A 20,890-nucleotide genomic window follows, 5' to 3' on the forward strand; every position below is an offset into this window, starting at 1 on the left:
AGCAGGGCCCTCGGCCCCAGACCAGGCCTGTCCCACTGCCTGTCTCTGTAAATAATGTTTACATTATTACATCGTCATTCACACATTGTGTTTGGCTGTTTTTGTGCTACAGCAGCACAGGTTGTACATCCCCAAGAGCCTAAAACACTGGCTATTTCTCAATATGCCACATGCTCGAGTGAGAAGAAATTCATCATCCAAGGGCCAACATTTGACTTATACAGTAAGATCAATGGGTTTGAGTTCCACCACCTCCACTTAGCAATTATGTGCTTACTCTTTCTCTGCCTCAGTTTCCTTATCTGTAAAATGGGAATAGATCATTCCTCTCACAGGGTTGTAGAGGATTAAATCATGTGATGAAGAACCTGGCAAACTGAATTATGTTGAGAATCTCTCTCTCTCTCTCTCTCTCTCATTGGTTTCCAGGTGCCCCATGTGTACTAAAATCCACAGATACTCAAGTCCCTTATATAAAGTGCTGTAGTACACTTGGCCCTCTGTATCTGAAGCTTTTGCACCCGCAGATTCAACCAACTATGGACATCCACAATTAGTTGCATCTACAGATACAAAACCATTGAATACAGAGGGCTGACTATTGAAAAAAAAATCCACATATAAGTGGACCTGCACAGTAGACACCCATGTTGTTCAAGGGTCAACTGTTACATATTTTAATGAAGTGATGTCTTAGTCTGTTTGAGCCGCTTTAACAAAATATCATTGACCTTATGGCTTATTTGTAAACAGCCATCTCCCAGTTCTGGAGACTGGGAAGTCCAAGATCAAGGTGCTGGCAGATTCAGTGTGGTGAGAGCTTTTGTAAATAAGTTCACTTGTATCATTTTTTTAGATTCTGCATATAAGTGATATCATATATTTGTCTTTGACTGACTTCACTTAGTATGTTAATTTCTAGGTCCATCCATGTTGCTGCAAATGGCAGTATTTCATTCTTTTTTAAGGCTGAGTAATAGTCCCTTGTATACAGGTACCACATCTTCTTTATCCAATCATCTGTTGATGGACATTTAGGTTGCTTGTCTATCTTGCGTTGGCAGCTCTTGACTTCAGTTATTCTGCAGGCTGCTGATTCCAGAGAAGAGAGGGTTTTGTGTCCTTGGTGCCATTAAAGGCACAGGTGGCTTTGGAGTGACTGGTGTGGATTACACATCTATCCTTGCACCTGTTGCCGCAGCCAAGGGAACTGGGTGCTCTGACATGGGACGAGGCAGAGGAGTAGTTTAGCCTTATCCAAACCGTGTAGAATGGGTCTCCTACAAGGATTCTGTTACCAGAAATAGGAAGAAAGTAACATCTCAGGATCTGTGTCCACCAGCCAAGGGTCAGAGACTTGCCTACTGACAGAGTACAGAGTGAGGGCATCCTGCCTTCTGCAAACCCAGAAGGCAGTAGAGTGAGAAAACCAGCAGGTTTAACGTGACTAGCAAATTGACCAACAAGATGGAAGATGCCGTTCTGGGCATTGTGCACAGAACCGGGGCAGCACAAAGAGGAATATTTGACTGAACAGCCGAGGAAGGAAGTCCTACTGCAGAAGCACAGGATGAGGGCAGGGTTGGTTTTTCATTCTAGGATCCAAAGGGAACACTGGCAAAGGAATGGCCATTGCTTACAAAGACGGTCCCAAATGGAGTCACTTGTGCAAAGCCCACCTCAAACCTTCATGCCTAACCTAACTGCAGTTTCAGTCTACCCCAGGAGTGTGGTCTTAACCTGTCAGTTTGGAAATTTTCTGGTCAGCACCAGTGAGGTCACCTGCCACACAGGCCCCTTGCACCTGACTAAGGAAGATGATGTCATCCGCCCTTTCCTTACCCTCTCCTCCTTCTGCCTATAAAACCATCCATTTGTCCAGCTCCTCAGGGAACTCTGCTGCACAGGATGCTGCCCGATTCGTGAATCATTTAATAAAGCCAATTAGATCTTCGTATGTATTCAGTTGAATTTTTTAAACACCTTCATGTACCAACACAGCCCCTGGAATGGACGCTGTGTCTAAGTTACTGGAGACCCCTGTCCCCCGAGAACCCCTGCCTGCCTGTGCTTCTCAGTCACCTGCCCATACTTCCACACTTTCATAGTCGCTCTTAACCTGCAGCTTTTACTTCCATAGACTCTTTGTCTGTTCCCTCCACTGTCACCAGGCCTAGGGGTATCCAACCCAAGAGAGGTCCTGGAGCTGATGAAACCAGTCAATTCCTCAAAAGTAAAGCAAAGCCGGGCACTTTGAGGTGGTTTGCTTTTGTGGAAACATAGAACTAGCCACTGTGGGGAGCAGGCTGATATGAGAAGGTCAGGTTTCTCTGGGGAGAGTTAGCAGGCGGGGGAGAAGTCCCATTTGCCTGAATTTTCATTTGCTCTCAGTGGTTCCTTACGTATTCAGGTATTAGTACTTTTCTTAATTTGTTCAATTGTTTATGATAAAGATATTAACCATATAACATTTAATACAAATATTTTTCATAGGCTGATGTTTGGCTTTTTATTGTCAGTAAGTTTTTTTCCCCTCTTATATCTCTATTAGCCTTTTTTTGTTTTTGTTTTGTGTTAGCCTTTCTATATGGGAGCATAGTATGTCTTTGCATTTGTTCATTTCTTGTATCTTTCAGTAACTTTCCATATGCTAGATACACACAATTTTCAGTATTATTGCATCTGTGCAGTATTTTCCTGAGTGCCCCTAGTTTCATAGCTATGTGAGTAGTTAGGTTATGGGTGTGTCACAATTGCATATAAACTTATAGCACATCCAGTACTCCTTGGGGACTTTTTATTGTCTTCTACTTTGTCGTAACAACTCAGTCCCATACCAACTAGTTGGTTGATTTTTTTTTTCCTGCATTCTGTGATAATGTTGTCATTGTTATAGTAATGATAGTTGTGTAAGTGTCATGGGTAAGCAAGAGGAACCTAAAGCACAACTCAAAATGGGACTGAGATCTGGACTAGAGACAAAAGGCAAATGTTTTATGTAAGTGGGAAATTGGCATCTCCATATGCTCCAGTTTTTAAATAGTTTTAATGGAAAGTGTTTGTACAGAAAAGTACACAAGATGTGCTGAATTTAAAAAATGATTTGAAAACAGACACTCATGAAAAGTTCACCTAGCACATGAAGTAAGAATGTTACCAAAACTCTATCAGACATATTTGTGTCCTACTTTGATCATAACCTGTTCTGTACTCTTCTAGGTGGCACTACGTCTGTGTCTGGGGAGAAGGGCTCCTGTCTGAGCCCTGAGCCTTGCAAGGGCTCCCCTCGGGCCCTCCTCCAGCTGTAGCATCTCCCTGGGCTGAGACGTCTGTGGTCTGGAGCTACTTCTTCCTCTTTCTACATAATGCTCTGGTACCCAGCACCTCAGGACCTTCTCCACAGGAGGGAGACTTGCCTTCAGCATACACACCTGTAAGCCTGAGGCACTGAAAAGGGGCAGTTTTTCATGGGGCATCTGGACTCAGTTTGGAAATGCAGGGCTTTTGAAGTATGAGCCACTGTTAGGGTAACATAACTGAGTGGGCTGTGGTGTGGTCTCCCTACACCACCAGGTTTTGGCACAAAACTCTGAGGAGGTACAAAAATACATGCCTAGAAAGCAGGAAAACGTAATGTATTTTATTTAACAGCTTGTTACCTTGATATTTTTCAATTCACGTTTTCTTTATTTCATCCATATAACACACTGATTTTCAAACTTGAAAAATTAGATAAAAGAGCATATCAAATGGCAAGTCTGTGAAACATAAGCCCTGTCAAAACAACGACTAGTTTATTTCAATGTGGGACTTTTGAAGTTTTGTACAGATTAGGCAGTATATCTATGCAGCAACATAGAAATTGAACAATTAGCTCAATCAGAGTACCTACTATAGAAACCGTAACAGGCCAAAATATTAAATGACACTCTTGTCAAAGAATGTTCTTATAATGTTTTCTTTTCTTTTTGGCAAATGAGTTTGTTTCAATAAAGAGCAGAAATGAAACCTAGACAAAAATATTCATAACTCTGCACAATAAACCAAACATTGTTATTTTGATCATTCCCTAGGGGAAAACGATGTCCTTTCCAGAAATCTCTCAGGCATGCTAAACTTCCAAGATTAGGATATTTGAGATAGTAAGTAGCAGCTAAAGGTGGAAATTCTAACAATGGCATTTCAAAATACATGAGACAGTGCTTTATGCAATAATAAAAAGCACTCTTTCCTTCAAAAGGAGACGGCAGCTAAACGTTTTTTAAATTATAGATTTAATAATGTTAAGGTGGATAAATACTTGCCAAGATTCTCAAGTGCGAGAGTCTTCCTCACACAGGTGCGCTTTTCCACTTGAGGCTGGGCAATCTTTTTAATTTAGTACTGGCTCCCTAACGCAGTAAACCCTCTTCCCAGAATGACTTCCTCCAAAGCACACGGAAATAAACACTGTCCATGGACCGAAAGCAGACCAGCTGGCAGCAGGCACCACAGCTGCGTAAGGAACTCTACTTTTCACGGTATTTTCGCGGAAAGGGAACTTGGCGGCGGCAGCGGGGACACGCACCCACCGACGCCCCCGCGTCTGGGGTCCCAAGTTGCCAGGGGCTCCCTTTCTGTTCTCGCAGTGGCTTTATTTCTTTAATCACACGGAAGTGTCCCGAGGCAAGGGCTGTGTCATTCGTTCTTCCTTGTGTCTCTAGTGCCTCAGCCTGACGCCCAGCCCCGGCCTCTCGATCTGACGGAATTTTTAGGTCCGGGGACGACCTGCCAACTCCGCCCCCAGCGCCGACGAAGGGGCGGGGAGAGCGCAGGGCCCGCGCGGAGGATTCTGGGCGCCGTAGTTCCCCGCGGCTGCGCAGGCGCACTGCGCGTGTGCGGCCGCCCGCCGCCGACGCCATTGCTGGAAGCGTTCCCGCCCTGCTCTGCGAGCGCCCGGTCCTCAGTCGGCCGCCAGGTACTCGTCGCCCCGGGCACCCGGCCCGGTTCCCGCCGCCCCTCCCCCGGCGCTGGGCTCCCGCGGCGTCTGGGGCGGGGCCGCTCTCGGCTGTGCTCCTGGCCCCGAGCTGACCCGCCCACCTCACAGGCGACCGGGCCCGGCCTCCCTCAGGAGGCGGCGGCCTGGAGGCGCTGGGTCGCGACGCGGGACTGGGGCGGGGCGGGAGCGCGGCTGGACCTTCCCGCCTTCCCGGAGCCGCGCCTCGGTGGAGGGAGGAGGGGGACCCAGAGGGTCCAGAGAAGGGCAGTCCGGGAAACGGGGCGGCTGGGGGAGGGAGATCCTCGGTCCTGGGCTTTAAGTAGCGGGTCCCTGACAGGTGCCTGTTCTTCTGCCTTTGGGTGACCGAGGCATTTTTTCCTGACTGGCTCAATTGTCAGATACGCAATACACTGTTGCTACTATAGTCACCAAGCTGTATCACATCCCCACGACTTACTTATGACTGGAGGTCTGTACCTTTTGACCACCTTCACCCATTTCAACACCGCCCCCCAACCATCAGTCTGTTCTGTGTCTCTGAGTCTGGGGTGTTTGTTTTTAGATTACGCATATAAATGAGATCATAGGTTTTTGTCTTTCTCTGACTTTCATAAGGCCCTCAAGGTCCATCCATGTCACAAATGGCGGGATTTCCTCCTTTTTTGTGGCTAATATTACACTGTAGGCGTATACCACATTTTGTTTATGCATTCATGCATTCATGCATCCGTGGACACAGAAGTTGTTTCCATGTCTTGGCTGCTGTAAATAATGCTGCAGTGAACGTGGGGGTGCAGTTGTCTTTTCAAGTTAGTGTTTCCTTTTCCTTCAGATAAATAGCCAGAAGTGGAATAGCAGAATCATATGACAGTTGTATTTTTAATTTTTTGAGGAGCTCCATACTGTTTTCCGTAGTGGCTGCAGCAGTTTACATTTCCACCAGTGGTGCAAAAATGTTCCCTTGTCTCCACATTTTTGCCAACAGTTGTTATTTCTTGTCTTTTTGATAATAGTCGTTCTTACAAGTGTGAGTTGAGATCTCAGTGTGGTTCTGATTTGCATTTTTTGGTGATAGTGTTGTTGAGCACCTGTTCGTGTAGCTGTTGGCCAGCTGTATGTTTTCCTTGGAAAAATGTCTGTTCATCTCTGCCCATGTTTTACATCGGTTTACATCGGGTTTTTTTGTTTGTTTGTTTTTTGCTGTTGAGATGTGTGTGAGTTCTTTATATATTTTGGCTATTAACCCCTTATCAGGTATGTAATTTGCAAATATTTTCTCCCATTCCATAGGTTGCCTTTTCTTTGTTGACTTTGCTGTGCAGAAACATTTAAGTTTGATGTAGTCCCACTTGTTTACTTTTGCTTTTGTTGTCTTTACTTTTGATGTCCAAGAAGTCATCATCAAGACCAATGTCTATTTTTTCTTCTAGGAGTCTTATGGTTTCAGGTCTTACATTCAAATCTTTTAATCAGTTTTGAGTTAATTTTTGTATATGATGTAGGTTACTGGTTCAGTTTCATTTTTTGCAGGTGGCTGTCCAGTTTTCCCAACACTATGTTTTTAATAGATTGGGTTTTTTCTCTGTTGTATATTCTTGGCTCCTTTGCTATGAATTACTTGCCTATATATGTGTGGGTTTATTTCTGTACTCTAGTCCATTGATCTGTATCTTCTTTTCCCAATACCATACTGTTTTGATTACTATAGCTTTGAAATATAGTTTGAAATCAGGGATCATGATGCCTCCAGCCTTGTTCTTCTTTCCCAAGATTGCTTTGACAATTTGGGATTTTTTTTGGTGGTTCTATACAAATTTTAGGATTATTTGTTCTACTTCTGTGAAAAATGCCTTAGGGATTTTGATGGATATTGCATTGAATCTGTAGATCGCTTTGGGTCATATGGACATTTTAACAACATTAATTCTTCCAATCTGTGAGCACAGAAAATCTTTCCATTTGCTCAAAGTTTTCAATGTATAGGTCTATCATTTCCTTGGTTAAATTTATTCCTAGGTATTTAATCCTTTTTTTAAACAGTTGTAAATGAGATTGATTTCTTAATTTCTCTTTGTGATAGTTCATTATTAGTGTATAGAAACACATAGACTTTTGTATATTGATTTTATATCCTGCAACTTTACTGAATTTGTTTACTAATTCTTACAGTTTTTGGAAGGGTCTTTTAGGGGCTTCTATATATAAAATTATATCATCTGCAGTGACAGTTTTACTTCTTTCTTTCTGATATGGATGCCTTCTGTATCTTTTTCTTGCCTAATTGCTCTGTCTAGAACTTCCAGTACTGTGCAGGCTTGTCATATGTGGCCTTTATTATCTTGAGGTATATTTTCTCCATACCTACTTTGTTGAGAGTTTTTATCATAAATGGGTGTTGAATTTTATCAGATGCTTTTTTTCTGCCTCTATTTAGAGGATCATATAATTCTTATCCTTCAGTTTGTTAATGTGGTGTGTCACATTTATTGATTTGCAGATGTTGAACCAGCCTTGCAAACTTTGAGTCTGAGATTTTCAAGGCAGGATTGGTTTTCATGGCTTATTTCTCTTTCTTAGATATGTCTTTGCAGGACTCCACTCTTTGCAGAGAGGGGAGCCCCAAGGAAGAGATTATGGCTGCTGTGGTTTTTTCAGTTGGACCTCTGGTAAGTTAGGGTTTCCTCTGGTTCTGACATATTGTCCTGATTTGAGAGCATGTCTACTTTTCCTTAAGTCATGTGACTTCTCTACCTCACCCACATCCCTTTGGGTAACTGAATCAAATTGTTTGATTCATGAAAGTTGAGTTCATCATAGTAAAGCTTGTAATCTATAGGAAGATTCACTATGCATATTGAACTAAATACCAAGATGCATGACCTTGCAAAAAATATCTAGGCTATCTTTAGATATGATAGGCAGTCTGGGAAATTTACTTATGATGTTAAATTTGTATTGTTCCTAGGAAATTTCAGTTAGATATGGGGTAGTAGAATGCAGTATTTTCCAATTGGAAAAATTTTTTTAGGAAATTAAAAAAAAAATACATGTACACACACACACCCACTTAATTCATAGGGACCATTCCCCTTGTGCCCACTCTTAGTGTTCTCCTCTTTTCTACCCATTAAGAAGTGATCAAGCTTAATAGATGACATGGAGAGAAAGAAGATGTTTAAGACACAGTGCTTGGCTGTAGGGAGCTTACAGTCTCATTGAGGTAAGGCATACGAAAGAAATAGTTACATAATTTATTTAGGTGAATGATAGTTGCTGAGCAGTATGATAAAGTTGATGAGTGCTATGTAAGGAAAGAAATGGGTTATTAGCATGGGCTACATTGGTCATGGAAAGCTCGTGAGGATGGTTAGATTTAAGCTGGTACCTGATTACCAGTGGGATTTAAATTGTCCTAAATTATTTGTGAGGATACTTCAGGTGAGAAGGCAAGGCTCTGAGGCAGAGAACAGTGAATGAGTTAGTGATTCAAGATCGAAATTTGTGAATGGTAGGACTGGTTGTTGGAGATTTAAGCTGAATCTTTTAATGTTTCCCTGAAAATATTTAAGTGTGTGTATGTAAGTGTGTGTGATTGGGTGTGTTTGAGGTGGGTATTAATGTGATTAAAGCTGTGTTTTAGCAGTGACTTTTTGAAATAGGAGATGCAGAAGAAAGGTGTACCAACATAGAATTTGTTATGGTAATGACCTATAATAACCTACAGTAGTGATCCTTTAGTCTTTGTAGCAAGAATACATAACAGGTGTATGGTCCTTAAGACACACCCTTGAAAAGATCTAAGTATTTGTGTAATACAGGCCCTGATCAAACCCATCTCTAATTATCAGAGTTTGAGATTCACATCATCTTAAATTTTCTGGAAGCTGAATATATGTATTATTTAAGATAAGAACTTGAGAGGGGAGAACTAAGATGACATATTTCTCAGTGAAATTTAAGTAAATAGTTCTATTACCCATAACTTTTTAAAATGGCACGAAACCTAAAATCAATAAGTACTACTGAAAGGTATACTAAAATTTCCCTTCATTTATAAAATCAAGCCCTTGTAGGCATATAGTGTCTAAGGTTTTGAAGAAAACAATATTGTGAGAGGTCCCTGGCATATTTCTTGAATGAACATTAAAACATGCTTCCACCCCTAGACACTGTAATGATTTTCCAACTATAGAAACAGATAGTTTTAGTAGGTTTTGAATATTATTCTTGAGCAAGATAGGTAATTTCCAAGAAACAGATTTCATCCTCTTATGAAAAAGGAGAATTATGTAGCATCTGAGACCCCTTATTGTAAGTTTAGTTTTATTTTGGTAGGTTCTTTGTTAAAAGTCTCCTTTAGAAATTATGGAGTTGTATCTCAGCCTTGTGTATGTTTGTTATTGTCTCAAACAAGGTGAAAGAAGATTATGATTGGATGTTGCTATGGAACCTTAATTTCATCCCTAAATAAAACAGTGAAAGAGGTTATCTCATATACCACGTCCACAGTGGGCTGATGGTGCTTGTTGAGGCTCCGCTGTAGGTAGCAGGCAACCTGTTACTGAGTGATTTCGTCCTGTATCCCCTCAGAGTCCTGAAGTTTCCCAGCCAGATGAAGATCTTCACCTTCAGACAGAAGAACCAGAACTGGTAAAGGTAATCCTTAGCCTTGTGTCTAAGGGGAGTAAAGAGAAAGCACCTCTTTTACTGCTCCTAATTCTTAATGTTAATCGAATTTCACACAGTATAGATTTTACTGATTTCATCCCTGTGGAGTTTTTTTAAGATGCTATTCCTTCCCCTGTATTCCCTTTATATTGTTAGTTAAATCTAGAGGCTTGATCAGATTCAGATTTTGATTTTTTTTTAATGTTTTTGCCATTGGTATTTCATATTTCTGGTATCTTTCACCAGAAGCTACGTAAAGCCTAGTTAAGGCCTTTTTGGTGTGTCAGCACCCACTTACAATCCTTTAATTCATTAGAGGTTGTAAATGGCAATATTCTAATTCTTTCGTTCCTTCTTCATGTATTAGCTGGAGTACTTCCATGAAGAGAAACCTCCCCTCATCAACTTCCTGAGTACATTTTATTACTGAACAAGCTATATATATATATTGCATAGGAAAAGAAGGGCAAAGGGTTGATTCTTTCTCTTTATTTACCAGTTTCCAGGCATCCTCCAAAGATGATCAATGAGTATCCTTAAGGTTTTATAATGAAATCATAACTTTAAATGTACTAGATATTTTTGAAATTCATTACGATTATTATTCTTATTGGTGTTTAAGTTTTCCCATCAATGGCCAATGGAAGCCTCTTCAAGTTGTCTCCCGTGTCTTAGGTGTGATTCTAGTAATCTTTGACAGTTTCCTTGCCTTTTAGTGTAACAGATAGTTCCTGGCCCTGGTTTCTTGTAGTGTAAAGTAATATGTAGGGGCCGCAGTCCAGACAGTATAATGCTGCCTTTCTGGTTATTGTTTCTGGGCCTCATCAGTAGATGAAGCTAGGGTGTATATGGGGTGTTTTCCTTAAAAATAAAATACTTCATAAGTTTATACCGATACTTCCAATTCAGTTTTGGATCTATGGAGTTTGTGCATAGTCTCATTGATAATACATTTATATTTTCTTTCTTCCATGTCAGATTTACTAGCTCTCAGTGATGTCAGTATACTAATTTGCTTTGTCCAACACTACACACACCATAGTTATAAAATAGCATTTCCATCACTGCCACCAACAATATGATCATTTACTGAAAATATGTTATTTTTATTTTTTGCAGTTCTTTTTCCCCTCAGAATATATCTCATAAGGGATATACAGAAAAATTTCTGTGTTTTAAATACACTCAAAATAGTTCCTCTGTCTACAATCTGCATGATAGACTATGTCTTTTATTAAGAATAGGACTTATAGAATAGGACTGAAAAAGAGCTGATATTATAGGTAAGGCAGGATTTTGAGGGAGAAGAGATGATTTGGGTGGAAACTGCTAGTTTTCTAATTTTCTTCCCCAGTTTTGTATGTGTTACTCTGCCTATCACATCTAATTGTACACTCCCTGGGTGATCTCTGTATTTGTTTTAGGAATTAGTGACATTTAAAGATGTGGCTATAGACTTCACACTGGAAGAGTGGCGGTTGATGGATCCAACACAGAGGAACTTGCACAGGGATGTGATGCTAGAGAATTATAGGAATCTTGTTTCCTTGGGTAAGGATAACTTCTGTGTTTATGTGTCTGCCCATTGGACCAGGTGTACTGAAAATATAGACCCTTTAAAGTACTTAACTGAATTTAGGGTGAGAATCTAGGCATTAAAATTTCATAATTTTAGGGGCATATTGTTGGCAGTCACGCTTTTCCTTGCTCTTAACGAAATAGTCCACCCATTATAGAGTAAGAAATACATATTTCATTGGAATCTTGGAGATTGTTGGCAGTCCGTGAGATTTAAGACTGAAGTTTTTTCAGTCACTTCTATAAATGAGAATTATCACTGCCTCTAGAAAGAAAGGAACAGGAGGGGCTTTGGGACGGCAGAGTAGAAGGACACGGAGCTCATCCTCTCCCATGAGTACATCAAATCATACCCACATGCGGAGCAATTCTCACAGAATACCTACCGAACTTTGGCAGAAGATCTTGTACAATTGAAACTACAAGGAAAATTTTCATGAAACCATGTAAAAACAAGGCCATACTGTATAGCACAGGAAACTATATTCAATAACTTATAATAGCCTGTCATGAAAAAGAATATGAAAAGGAATATATATGTATAATTAAATCACTATGCTGTACACCAGAAATTAACCCGGTATTATAAACTGACTATACGTCAATAAAAAAATTTTAAAAAGAAAGGAACAAATGTTTATTTTCTTTCTAAACTGAGATTATTCCCATGATCTGTTACCCAGCAAGCGTCGGATCATAGTGTTGAGCTTCCTTGAGCTACCTTTGTGTAAGGTATATACTGTAACGCTGCTGTATGATGGAATGTTCTGGTGTGGGAATGTTCTGTGTCTGTGTGTCCAGTATGGCAGCCACCACACTGTGGCTGTTGAGAACTTGAAATCTGACTAATCCAACTGAAAAACTGAATTTTAAATTGTATATAATTTTAGCTAATCTAAATTTAAAGTTAAATGGCCGCATGTAGCTGTTGGCAGCTGTATTGGACAGTGCACTTCTAGAACTTCTTACAGGGGCACCTCTGCACAGAAGAGCCAGAGCTGAGACTGAATCTGACACTAGCTCTTGCTGATAGGCACAGTCAAATCCTATTCCTTTTTCTCTGAACAGGGCTTGCAGTTTCCAAACCAGACATGATATCTCATTTGGAAGATGGAAAAGGACCATGGGTGGTAGTGAGAGAAATTTCAAGAACCCCCTACCCAGGTGAGTTAATAAGAACGAGAAGGATGGTATTTATTTGAAGCTAATAGGTCTTGGTTGGAGTAGAACATCTGAAATATTTTGGAGGGTGTCTTTGCTTAAAGCTATCTCAGAGGAGAAGATTCTCCCCCTCTCTTCCTCTCTCCCTGCCTCCCTGTTTCCCTCTCCTTTTCCCTCTCCCCCTCTCTGTTCTCTACTTTTAGTTCCCATCCCATCCTACTTTACTTTCTTGGGAATATGATTTTCATAATTGTTCCTTCATTCCTTCGTCATTCAAACATGTATAAAATACCCCTTTGAGTTGTATCCTCTCCAGTTAACTTCACGTTTTTCTCATTTGTTTAACCATTATCTGGTATCTCTCCCTTCATCAATTCTCCTGAAAGTGCATTCTGAAGGATCACCACTGATTTCTTCTAAGCTAAACCTTTTGACTGATTGTTTAGCTTTCTTCACCTGCAACTTCAGGGGACTCTCCTCCTCTCCCCTAGACTTTTAACTACCTGAGAACACAAACAGTATATCTCTTGACAATAAAAACACAGTATTTATGTATTTAACCGATATTTATTAATATTAAATAATCAATATTTAATATTTATCTGTATACTGTGAACTGGGTTAGGTACTATGTCTACAGTAGTGAGTAAGGTGGACCAGGTTCATGCCCTCATGAAGATTTAAGTTTTGAGAAATAGGTAATTAACAAGTAAATAAACAAAAACAAGCTAAGTAATGGTTGTAATAACTTAGCTATGAGGATATGAAAGAGGAACTGGGTTGGGGATGAGGATGTCTCCTTCAGATAGTGTGGTCGGGGAAGGCTTCTGAGGAGGTGACATTTAAGGTGAAGCTTGAAGGATCAGAAGAAGCCAGCCAAGGGAAGAGGAGAAGAGGAGCATGCCAACAGAAAGGAATGCAGTATGTTCTAGAAATCGAAGGAGGCTGCATGACTGAAGTACAGGGAGAGGGAGACTGGTATAAAATCAGAAAGAGTCAGGCAGGAGACTGTCTCCTGTTCAGGGCTCCATAGACCAAAGTAAGGAGTGTGGATTTTAATCAAAGTGAGTGCAAAGGCACTGAAAGGTTTTAGTCAAGGATTTTTAGGAAATAACCCTGTGTGTGAAAAGTGAACTTAACGGCATAAAGCAGATAATCAGTGAAGAAGTTGTTAAAATATTCTAGACAAAAGAGGGTAATAACTTTGATAAGGGTGTTGGTGGAAATGGAAAGGAATGAATGGATTCTAGAATATTTGCATATTCATACTATTATGTTGCCATCCATGAGCTGCATATGTGTTACATATATTCTTTCTATATCTCAAACGTTACAGTTTTTTAGAGAGTGAATGAAAAGTAGACGTTGGAGATAGTTGAGATGACTCTTTAGAGAAAGCCCCCACTCCATATGCAGAGGGAAAGAGAAATGGGGAAGTGGCTGGGCGAAAGAAAGGAATAAAAAAAAAACTTATTTTTGAGATGGGAGCTTTTCTGGCATGCTTTAATGCTAAGAAGAATGATGCCCCACTGAAGAGGGAGAAATTGATCTTGCAAGACAAAGAACTAAAGACTGAAGAACTGAAGTGTCTGAGAAGGTTAAAAGGGATAAAATCTAGAATGGAAAAGGAGGATTTACCCTGGATAGGCAGGGGGGCCACCTCCTCTGCTGTAACACTAGGCAAGATGGAGAAAATGGGAGCAGATATGGTCAACTGGTGATGGGAAGTTCAAGGCATTCTTTCACAATGATGTGTATATTCTCAGTAAAATATGAAGCAAGGCCATCGACTTACAGTGAGGACAAGAACGAGTTGTGAGATGGAAAGTTACAAATTGTATGGACTTCACCAGGGAAGCCATGTTGACCTGAAACTTTTATTGAGGAAGGTGTTTAATTATGGCTCTATTCTTTTGTAGTTACAGGACTATCCGTATTTTCCACTTTTTGTTTCACTTGAGTAAGTTGTGTTTGTCTTGGAATTGATCCATCTAATAAACAATTTAAAATTGGGGGCGTGCTATCCTCTGTTTAGCTTTTAAATGCCTATGTGGATCTGAAGTGATGTCTCCCTTGTCATTCCTGATATTAAATTTTTGAGTCTTCTCTTTTATCTTAATCTATCTTGCTGGAGTTTGTCAATCTTATTTGGCTTTTAAAAAATAATTTTTAATCCTTTCTACTGTATGTTTGATTTCTGTTTCATTACCTTCTCATTTCATTATTTTTACTTTCCTAAGGTTTAATTTGCTGACTTTTCTAACTTGTTAAATAGTTGTATCATTAACTTTTAGCCATTTTTTCTAATGTGTTGAAGGCTATCGAGGCAATGTCATGTTTTTTTATGTAGCACCTTCATAATTATTGGGTTCAAAGTATTTGATCATTTCCATTGTGATGTGTTTGGCCCCCGGGTTATTTAGAGGTTTTTTTCCTTAATGTTGTACCATATGGGAATTTTCTGGTAGTCTTGTTGCTTTAAGTTCTACTGTGGTCAGAGAACATGTTCTATATAATTTAAGTCTTTGCAGGCTTCTTGGAATTTGCTTTGCCACCTGGCCAATTTTTGTAAACACTTTGTGTACACTTGGAAAAATGTGTAGTCTATAGGTTTTGATTGCTATTCTAGATATGTCAGCTCTTAATTATGTTCCTAAAATCTATCTACTTGCTGATTGTCAGCTTATTCTATCAGTTAGTAAGAAATATTTTTTGAAGTTCCCACTATGTCTGTAGATCTATCTGTGTCTTATTTTAGTTCCTTTAGTTTTTTATTTATGTGTTTTGAAGCTGTGTTTTTAGGTAAATACAAAGTTAGAATTGTTACATCTTTCTGGTAAATTGGACCTTTTATCATTATGAAGTATCTTTTTTATCTCTGTTTTTGCTTTAAAGTCTATTTTGCCTGATATTAATATTACTATAGCATCATTCTTTTGGTTATTAGTAATATCATACTTTTTTATCATCTGCTCACTGTCATCTTTCATATATCTTTGTATTTTGTTTCTCTTATGATTAGCATTTTGGTAGATTTTTGTTTTAACTAACCTGACAGTCTGTATCTTCTGGAGTTTTCAGTCCATTTGTACATAATACAATTACATAATATTTAAATCTACCCTCTGTGAAGGTATCTTGCCTGTTCTGTATTCTTTTTCTCCCCATTTATGCCCTCTGTTAAATTTATCATCTTTCATTTTTTTATTTCCCCCCTAATCACTTAGTAATTATAAATTTTAAAGTTATTTATTTAGTAGTTAACTTTGAGGTTAAAACATTCTTCCTTTTTTTATTTATTTATTTTTTTGCAGGGGAGAGCAAAGGTAATTAGTTTTATTTAGTTAGTTAGTTAGTTTTTTGATGAAGGTACTGGGGATTGAACCCAGGACCTTATGCATGCTAAGCATGTGCTCTACCACTTGAGCTATACCCCCTTAAAGCGTTCATCCTTGATTCAACAGTGTAAGATAAATTTTCCCTCTTCCCAAATGATGCCAAGACTTAGAACAGCTTATTCATTTTGACCTCAATTATATATTATTGGAGTTCTGTGTTTTATTTCTATATATGTGAAATTTCATAAGACATTATTATTAATGTTGTATGCAGTCTGGATTCATTTAGATAGTTTACCTTCTCTTTCTCTTCATTTTTCTTCATTTCTGAACTTCTTCCTGGGATTAATTTTCTTCTACATAAAGAATGCCCTTTAATATTTTTCTTTTATTCAGATATTCTGGTGTCATAGTCTCTCCATTTTTCTTTTTCCTAAAAATGTGTTTAACCTTCATTTTTGAAGAATATTTTGGTAAGTTTAGAATTCTAGAATTCTAGGTTGACAGTTACTGTTTTTCAGCATTTGGAAGGTATCATTTCATTGCTTTCTGTTTTGCATAGAATCCGTTGAGAAGTCAACCATCTAATTCAGGAGTCAGCAACTTTTTCTGTAAAAGGCAAGAGAGTAGATATTTTAGGCTGAGAGTTGTAATGTTTCTGCTGCAACTGCTCCACTCTGCCAATATAGAACAAAAACACCCCTTTAACATGTTAACCAGAGTGTGGCTGTGTTCCACCAAAACTTCAATTTTGGACGCTGCAACTTGAATTTCATATAATTTTAATGTGTCACAATGTATTTTCTTTTAATGGATTTTCAGCCATTTAAAATGTAAAAACCATTCTTCTCTTGCTGGATATACAGAAGCATGTAGTGAGCCAGATTTGGCTGTAGTTTGCAACCTCTGATGTAATTCTCATTCTTTGAAGGAAATCTGTCGTTTTTTTCCCTCTGGCTGCTTTTAAGATTTTACTTTTCAACAGTTTTACTACTGTGTACCTTAGTATAATTTCCTTTGTATTTCTCTTGCTTGGGATTCATTTGGCTTCTAAAATCTGTGGCTTAATATTTTTTATTTGTTTTGGAAAATTCTTGGGCATTATTTCTTTTAATTTGTTTTTGTTCCATTTTCCCTCACTTCTCTTTCCAGGCTGCTAGTACTCTTCTTACATCTGTGATAGACCTTTTCTCCCTATCCTGTATAGCTCTTATGTTTTTTAAAGCAATGTTTTCAAGTTTTTCATCCTTCTCTGCTTCAGTGTGGGTATTTTCTATTGACCTATTTTCCTTTTTGCAGACACACACTCATGTGCCATATCTGCTGTGCTTTTAGCCTATCCTTAGAGTTTGTAATTTATTTCCCAGTTCTAGAATTACTATTTGATTCTTATTTTATACTTTGCAATTATTTGGTGAAATTGTTAATCTTGTCTTACTTTCTTGAATATACTAATTATGATTATTTTAAAGGTTTATGTCTGAAACCTCAATTATTTGGATCTCGTTTAGACCTGTTTCTGTTATCCATTTTTTCCTCTTAATTTTTTTCCCATTTGACTTTTGTCTATAATTTTTCATTGCCAGACATTGCTATGAAAACCTATAACAATATTTTGAGGCTCTGGATTGTATTATCTTTTTCCACAGAGGATTAACTTTTGGTGGGCTGTGCACACAGGGGCTTTAACAATCCTGTCACCTTCATTCAAATAGACATTTAAATGAGCTGGATTTTAGTCCTTGGATTCTAGAGTTGTCTTCTTTGGTGGCCCTGAATTCAGATCTTTGTCTAGCCCTATGAGTCCATTGAAAGTTTTACTTACCTTGAATTTTAAAGTCATAAAACCATTTTACTACCCACAGAAGATTTTGATTCAGTTTGTTTTTAAACATTTAGATATAATTACCTGGAAATAAATTAGAAATTTATAAGAAGTTTAAAAGTGTTTTTAAAAGTAAAATATTAAGTTGCATGTATAAACAAGTTGTAAGACCACCATCCCACAGTATAATTTTTAAGAAAATTTTCAAACTGTCAGAAATGTTCTTAAGATCCATTAAGGGGTTGCAAAACTACCCTTGATAATCATAATCACTATTTGTAATATTCACAAGTATGTTAATTCCGGCTAGCTTATTCAACCTATTTATTAAAAATCAAAGTGTCTTATTCTATAAATGTTCTATAAAAAAAGTATATACAAAAACTTGAAAAAAACTACTCTGGCAGGGATATTTGAGAAAGCGCTCACAGAAAAGCTAGTGAACAAAGAATGAGAACAAATAGGAAGTATCGTTGGGGACGAATGTTTGGTTTGTGGAGTAAATGGGAAGCAAGGAAGTAATCGCAACTTATGAAGAATGCTCTCTAAAGAAGTTGACTCTAAAAGAATGAGAAAAGGGAGAAATATTTGAGAAAGGGGAAAAATATTTAGATGGTAGAAGGATTACCACGAATGAAATTTTTAAATAGGAAAAAAACTCCTTGAATTTACTACTCTGGTTCTTTGCTCAACCAGACTTCCTTAACCCTGCCTCCTTCTTCCTAGAAAACAAAGCCAATTTGCAAGCAGTTAAAAACCTATATTATCAACTCAGGCTTCCCTTTTGTTATCCTATTTAGTGAGGTCTCCTCAACTTAGGAAATAGAAGTTATTTGAATTTTCTCTTTTTCCCTCCCAGAGTTGGAGACCAAACCTATAACCAAGAATGCTATTCCAACAGAGGATGTGTCCGAAGAACACTTACCACTGGAGACCATAGGAGAGAAACTGACAGAGAATGGTCTATGCGACACCAGAATCGGAGGATTATGGAAATGGAACGACAGGGTATTGAGATTGCAAAATAGTCAGGAGAGTCATTTGAGTCAAAGAATAATTACGCACAAGAAAATTCCCACTATTCAGAAAGGCTTTAGATTTGAATCTGTTCTCTTTCCAGAACCAGGAGGTGTCACAGAAGAACCCCACAGCAAATACCAAATAAGTGAGGAAAAATTTATGAGTAATTTAGATTTGATTACAGATACCCATTTGGGGGCGAAAATTTTCAAGGATACAGAAGGCAGCAAAGTTGTAAGCCCTGCTTCAGAACTCACTTTAGGGGAAAAGACCAGTAATAAAGCAAAACCCTACACGTGTAGTACATGTGAAAAGGCCTTCCGTTACAGGTCATTACTCATTCAACATCAGAGAACTCACACTAAAGAAAAACCTTATGAATGTAGTGAATGTGGGAAAATGTTCAGCCAGCCTTCATATCTTAGTCAACATAAAAAAATCCACACTGGAGAAAAACCCTATAAATGTAATGAATGTGGAAAGGCCTTCATTGCCTCTTCATCACTTATGGTACATCAGAGAATTCATACTAAGGAGAAACCTTATCAGTGCAATGTCTGTGGAAAATCTTTTAGCCAGTGTGCCCGCCTTAATCAACACCAGAGAATTCAAACTGGAGAGAAGCCCTATAAATGTAGCGAGTGCGGGAAAGCTTTTAGTGATAAATCAAAACTTGCACGACATCAGGAAACTCACAATGGAGAGAAACCCTACAAATGTAATGATTGTGGGAAAGCTTTTAGGAATAAGTCATATCTTAGTGTACATCAGAAGACCCATACTGAGGAGAAACCATATAAATGCAATGAGTGTGGGAAATCTTTCAAGAATACCACAATTTTTAATGTTCATCAGAGAATTCATACCGGAGAGAAACCCTTTAGATGTAATGAATGTGGAAAAGCCTATAGAAGTAATTCAAGCCTTATTGTACATATAAGAACTCATACTGGGGAAAAACCCTATGAATGTAATGAATGTGGGAAAGCTTTCAATCGTATAGCAAATTTCACAGAACATCAGAGGATTCACACAGGAGAAAAACCCTATAAATGTAATGAATGTGGGAAAGCATTCATTAATTATTCATGTCTTACTGTACACCACAGAATGCATACAGGAGAGAAACCATATGAATGTAACGAATGTGGAAAGGCCTTCATGCGTTCTTCATCTCTAATTATACATCAGCGAATTCATACTGAAGAGAAACCTTATCTCTGTAATGAATGTGGGGAATCTTTCAGAATAAAATCACACTTAACTGTACATCAGAGGATTCATACTGGGGAGAAACCATATAAGTGTACTGACTGTGAGAGGGCATTTACCAAAATGGTAAATCTCAAAGAGCATCAGAAAATTCATACTGGTGTGAAACCCTACAACTGCTATGATTGTGGAAAATCCTTCAGGACTAAGTCATACCTTATTGTACATCAGAGGACCCATACTGGAGAAAAACCATACAAATGTAATGAGTGTGAGAAAGCTTTCACTAACACATCACAGCTTACTGTCCACCAAAGAAGGCATACTGGAGAAAAACCCTATAAATGTAATGAATGTGGGAAGGTTTTCACAAGTAACTCAGGCTTTAATACTCATCAAAGGACACATACTGGGGAGAAACCATTTAAATGTAATGACTGTGGCAAAGCATTTAGCCAGATGGTACATGTCACAGAACATCAGAAAATCCATAGTGGAGAGAAACCCTATAAATGTGATGTCTGTGGAAAAGCCTTCAGGAGGGGTTCATACCTTACAGTGCATTGGAGAACACATACTGGAGAAAAACCCTACACATGTAAGGAATGTGGAAAAGGTTGTATTACTCTATCACAGCTAACTCTGCATCAGAGGATTCATACTGGGGAGAGGCCCTATAGGTGTGAAGAATGTGGGAAAGCCTTTAGAACTAATTCAGACTTTACTGTACATCTGAGGATGCACACAGGAGAAAAACCTTATAAATGTAATGAATGTGCAAAAGCCTTTAGGAGTAGCTCAAGCCTTACTGTACATCAAAGAATACATCAGCGAGAAACTCAGTTAACAGAGAGAATAATAAATTGTCATCCAGAGGTGGACTCCACAAGAATCTTATAAACTGTTTTATGCATTTGGGGAAACATTCAGGAGCAATTTGCCAGGAAATAACACACTAAAGAGATACAAGAATATGGAAAAGCAATTGGTCATTTTAAATCTTAGAAGTTATAAGAAAATTCTTAATAAAGAAAAGTAAAATACACGTGAAAGTCTTCATCCAAGTTTCATATTTTATTCATTTAACAAATTATCTTCAATGCATTGCCT

At 38.5% G+C, this 20,890-nt stretch overlaps 1 protein-coding gene across 3 annotated transcripts in view; it reads left to right on the plus strand.

Moving 5' to 3' along the window:
- Positions 1-20,835, plus strand: part of LOC140686029 (zinc finger protein 286A-like) — a 37,530-nt gene extending 16,695 nt beyond the window's left edge. Inside the window, exons 1-7 of one of the 3 annotated variants that reach the window (XM_072938449.1) lie at positions 4,942-4,957; positions 7,556-7,644; positions 8,111-8,198; positions 9,569-9,634; positions 11,071-11,197; positions 12,293-12,388; positions 18,408-20,835. In XM_072938449.1, the coding sequence (XP_072794550.1) occupies positions 11,128-11,197; positions 12,293-12,388; positions 18,408-20,680 (2,439 nt within the window). In that variant the 5' untranslated portion in view covers positions 4,942-4,957; positions 7,556-7,644; positions 8,111-8,198; positions 9,569-9,634; positions 11,071-11,127 and the 3' untranslated portion in view covers positions 20,681-20,835. Of the gene's footprint in view, positions 4,958-7,555; positions 7,645-8,110; positions 8,199-9,568; positions 9,635-11,070; positions 11,198-12,292; positions 12,389-18,407 lie in introns of those variants that run through there. The other 2 variants (XM_072938448.1, XM_072938450.1) reach the window with 2 other exon arrangements.
- Positions 20,836-20,890: the final 55 nt, after the last annotated feature.

Source organism: Vicugna pacos, chromosome 16 (genome assembly GCF_048564905.1).
Source record: "Vicugna pacos chromosome 16, VicPac4, whole genome shotgun sequence".
Taxonomy (NCBI): Eukaryota; Metazoa; Chordata; class Mammalia; order Artiodactyla; family Camelidae; genus Vicugna; species Vicugna pacos.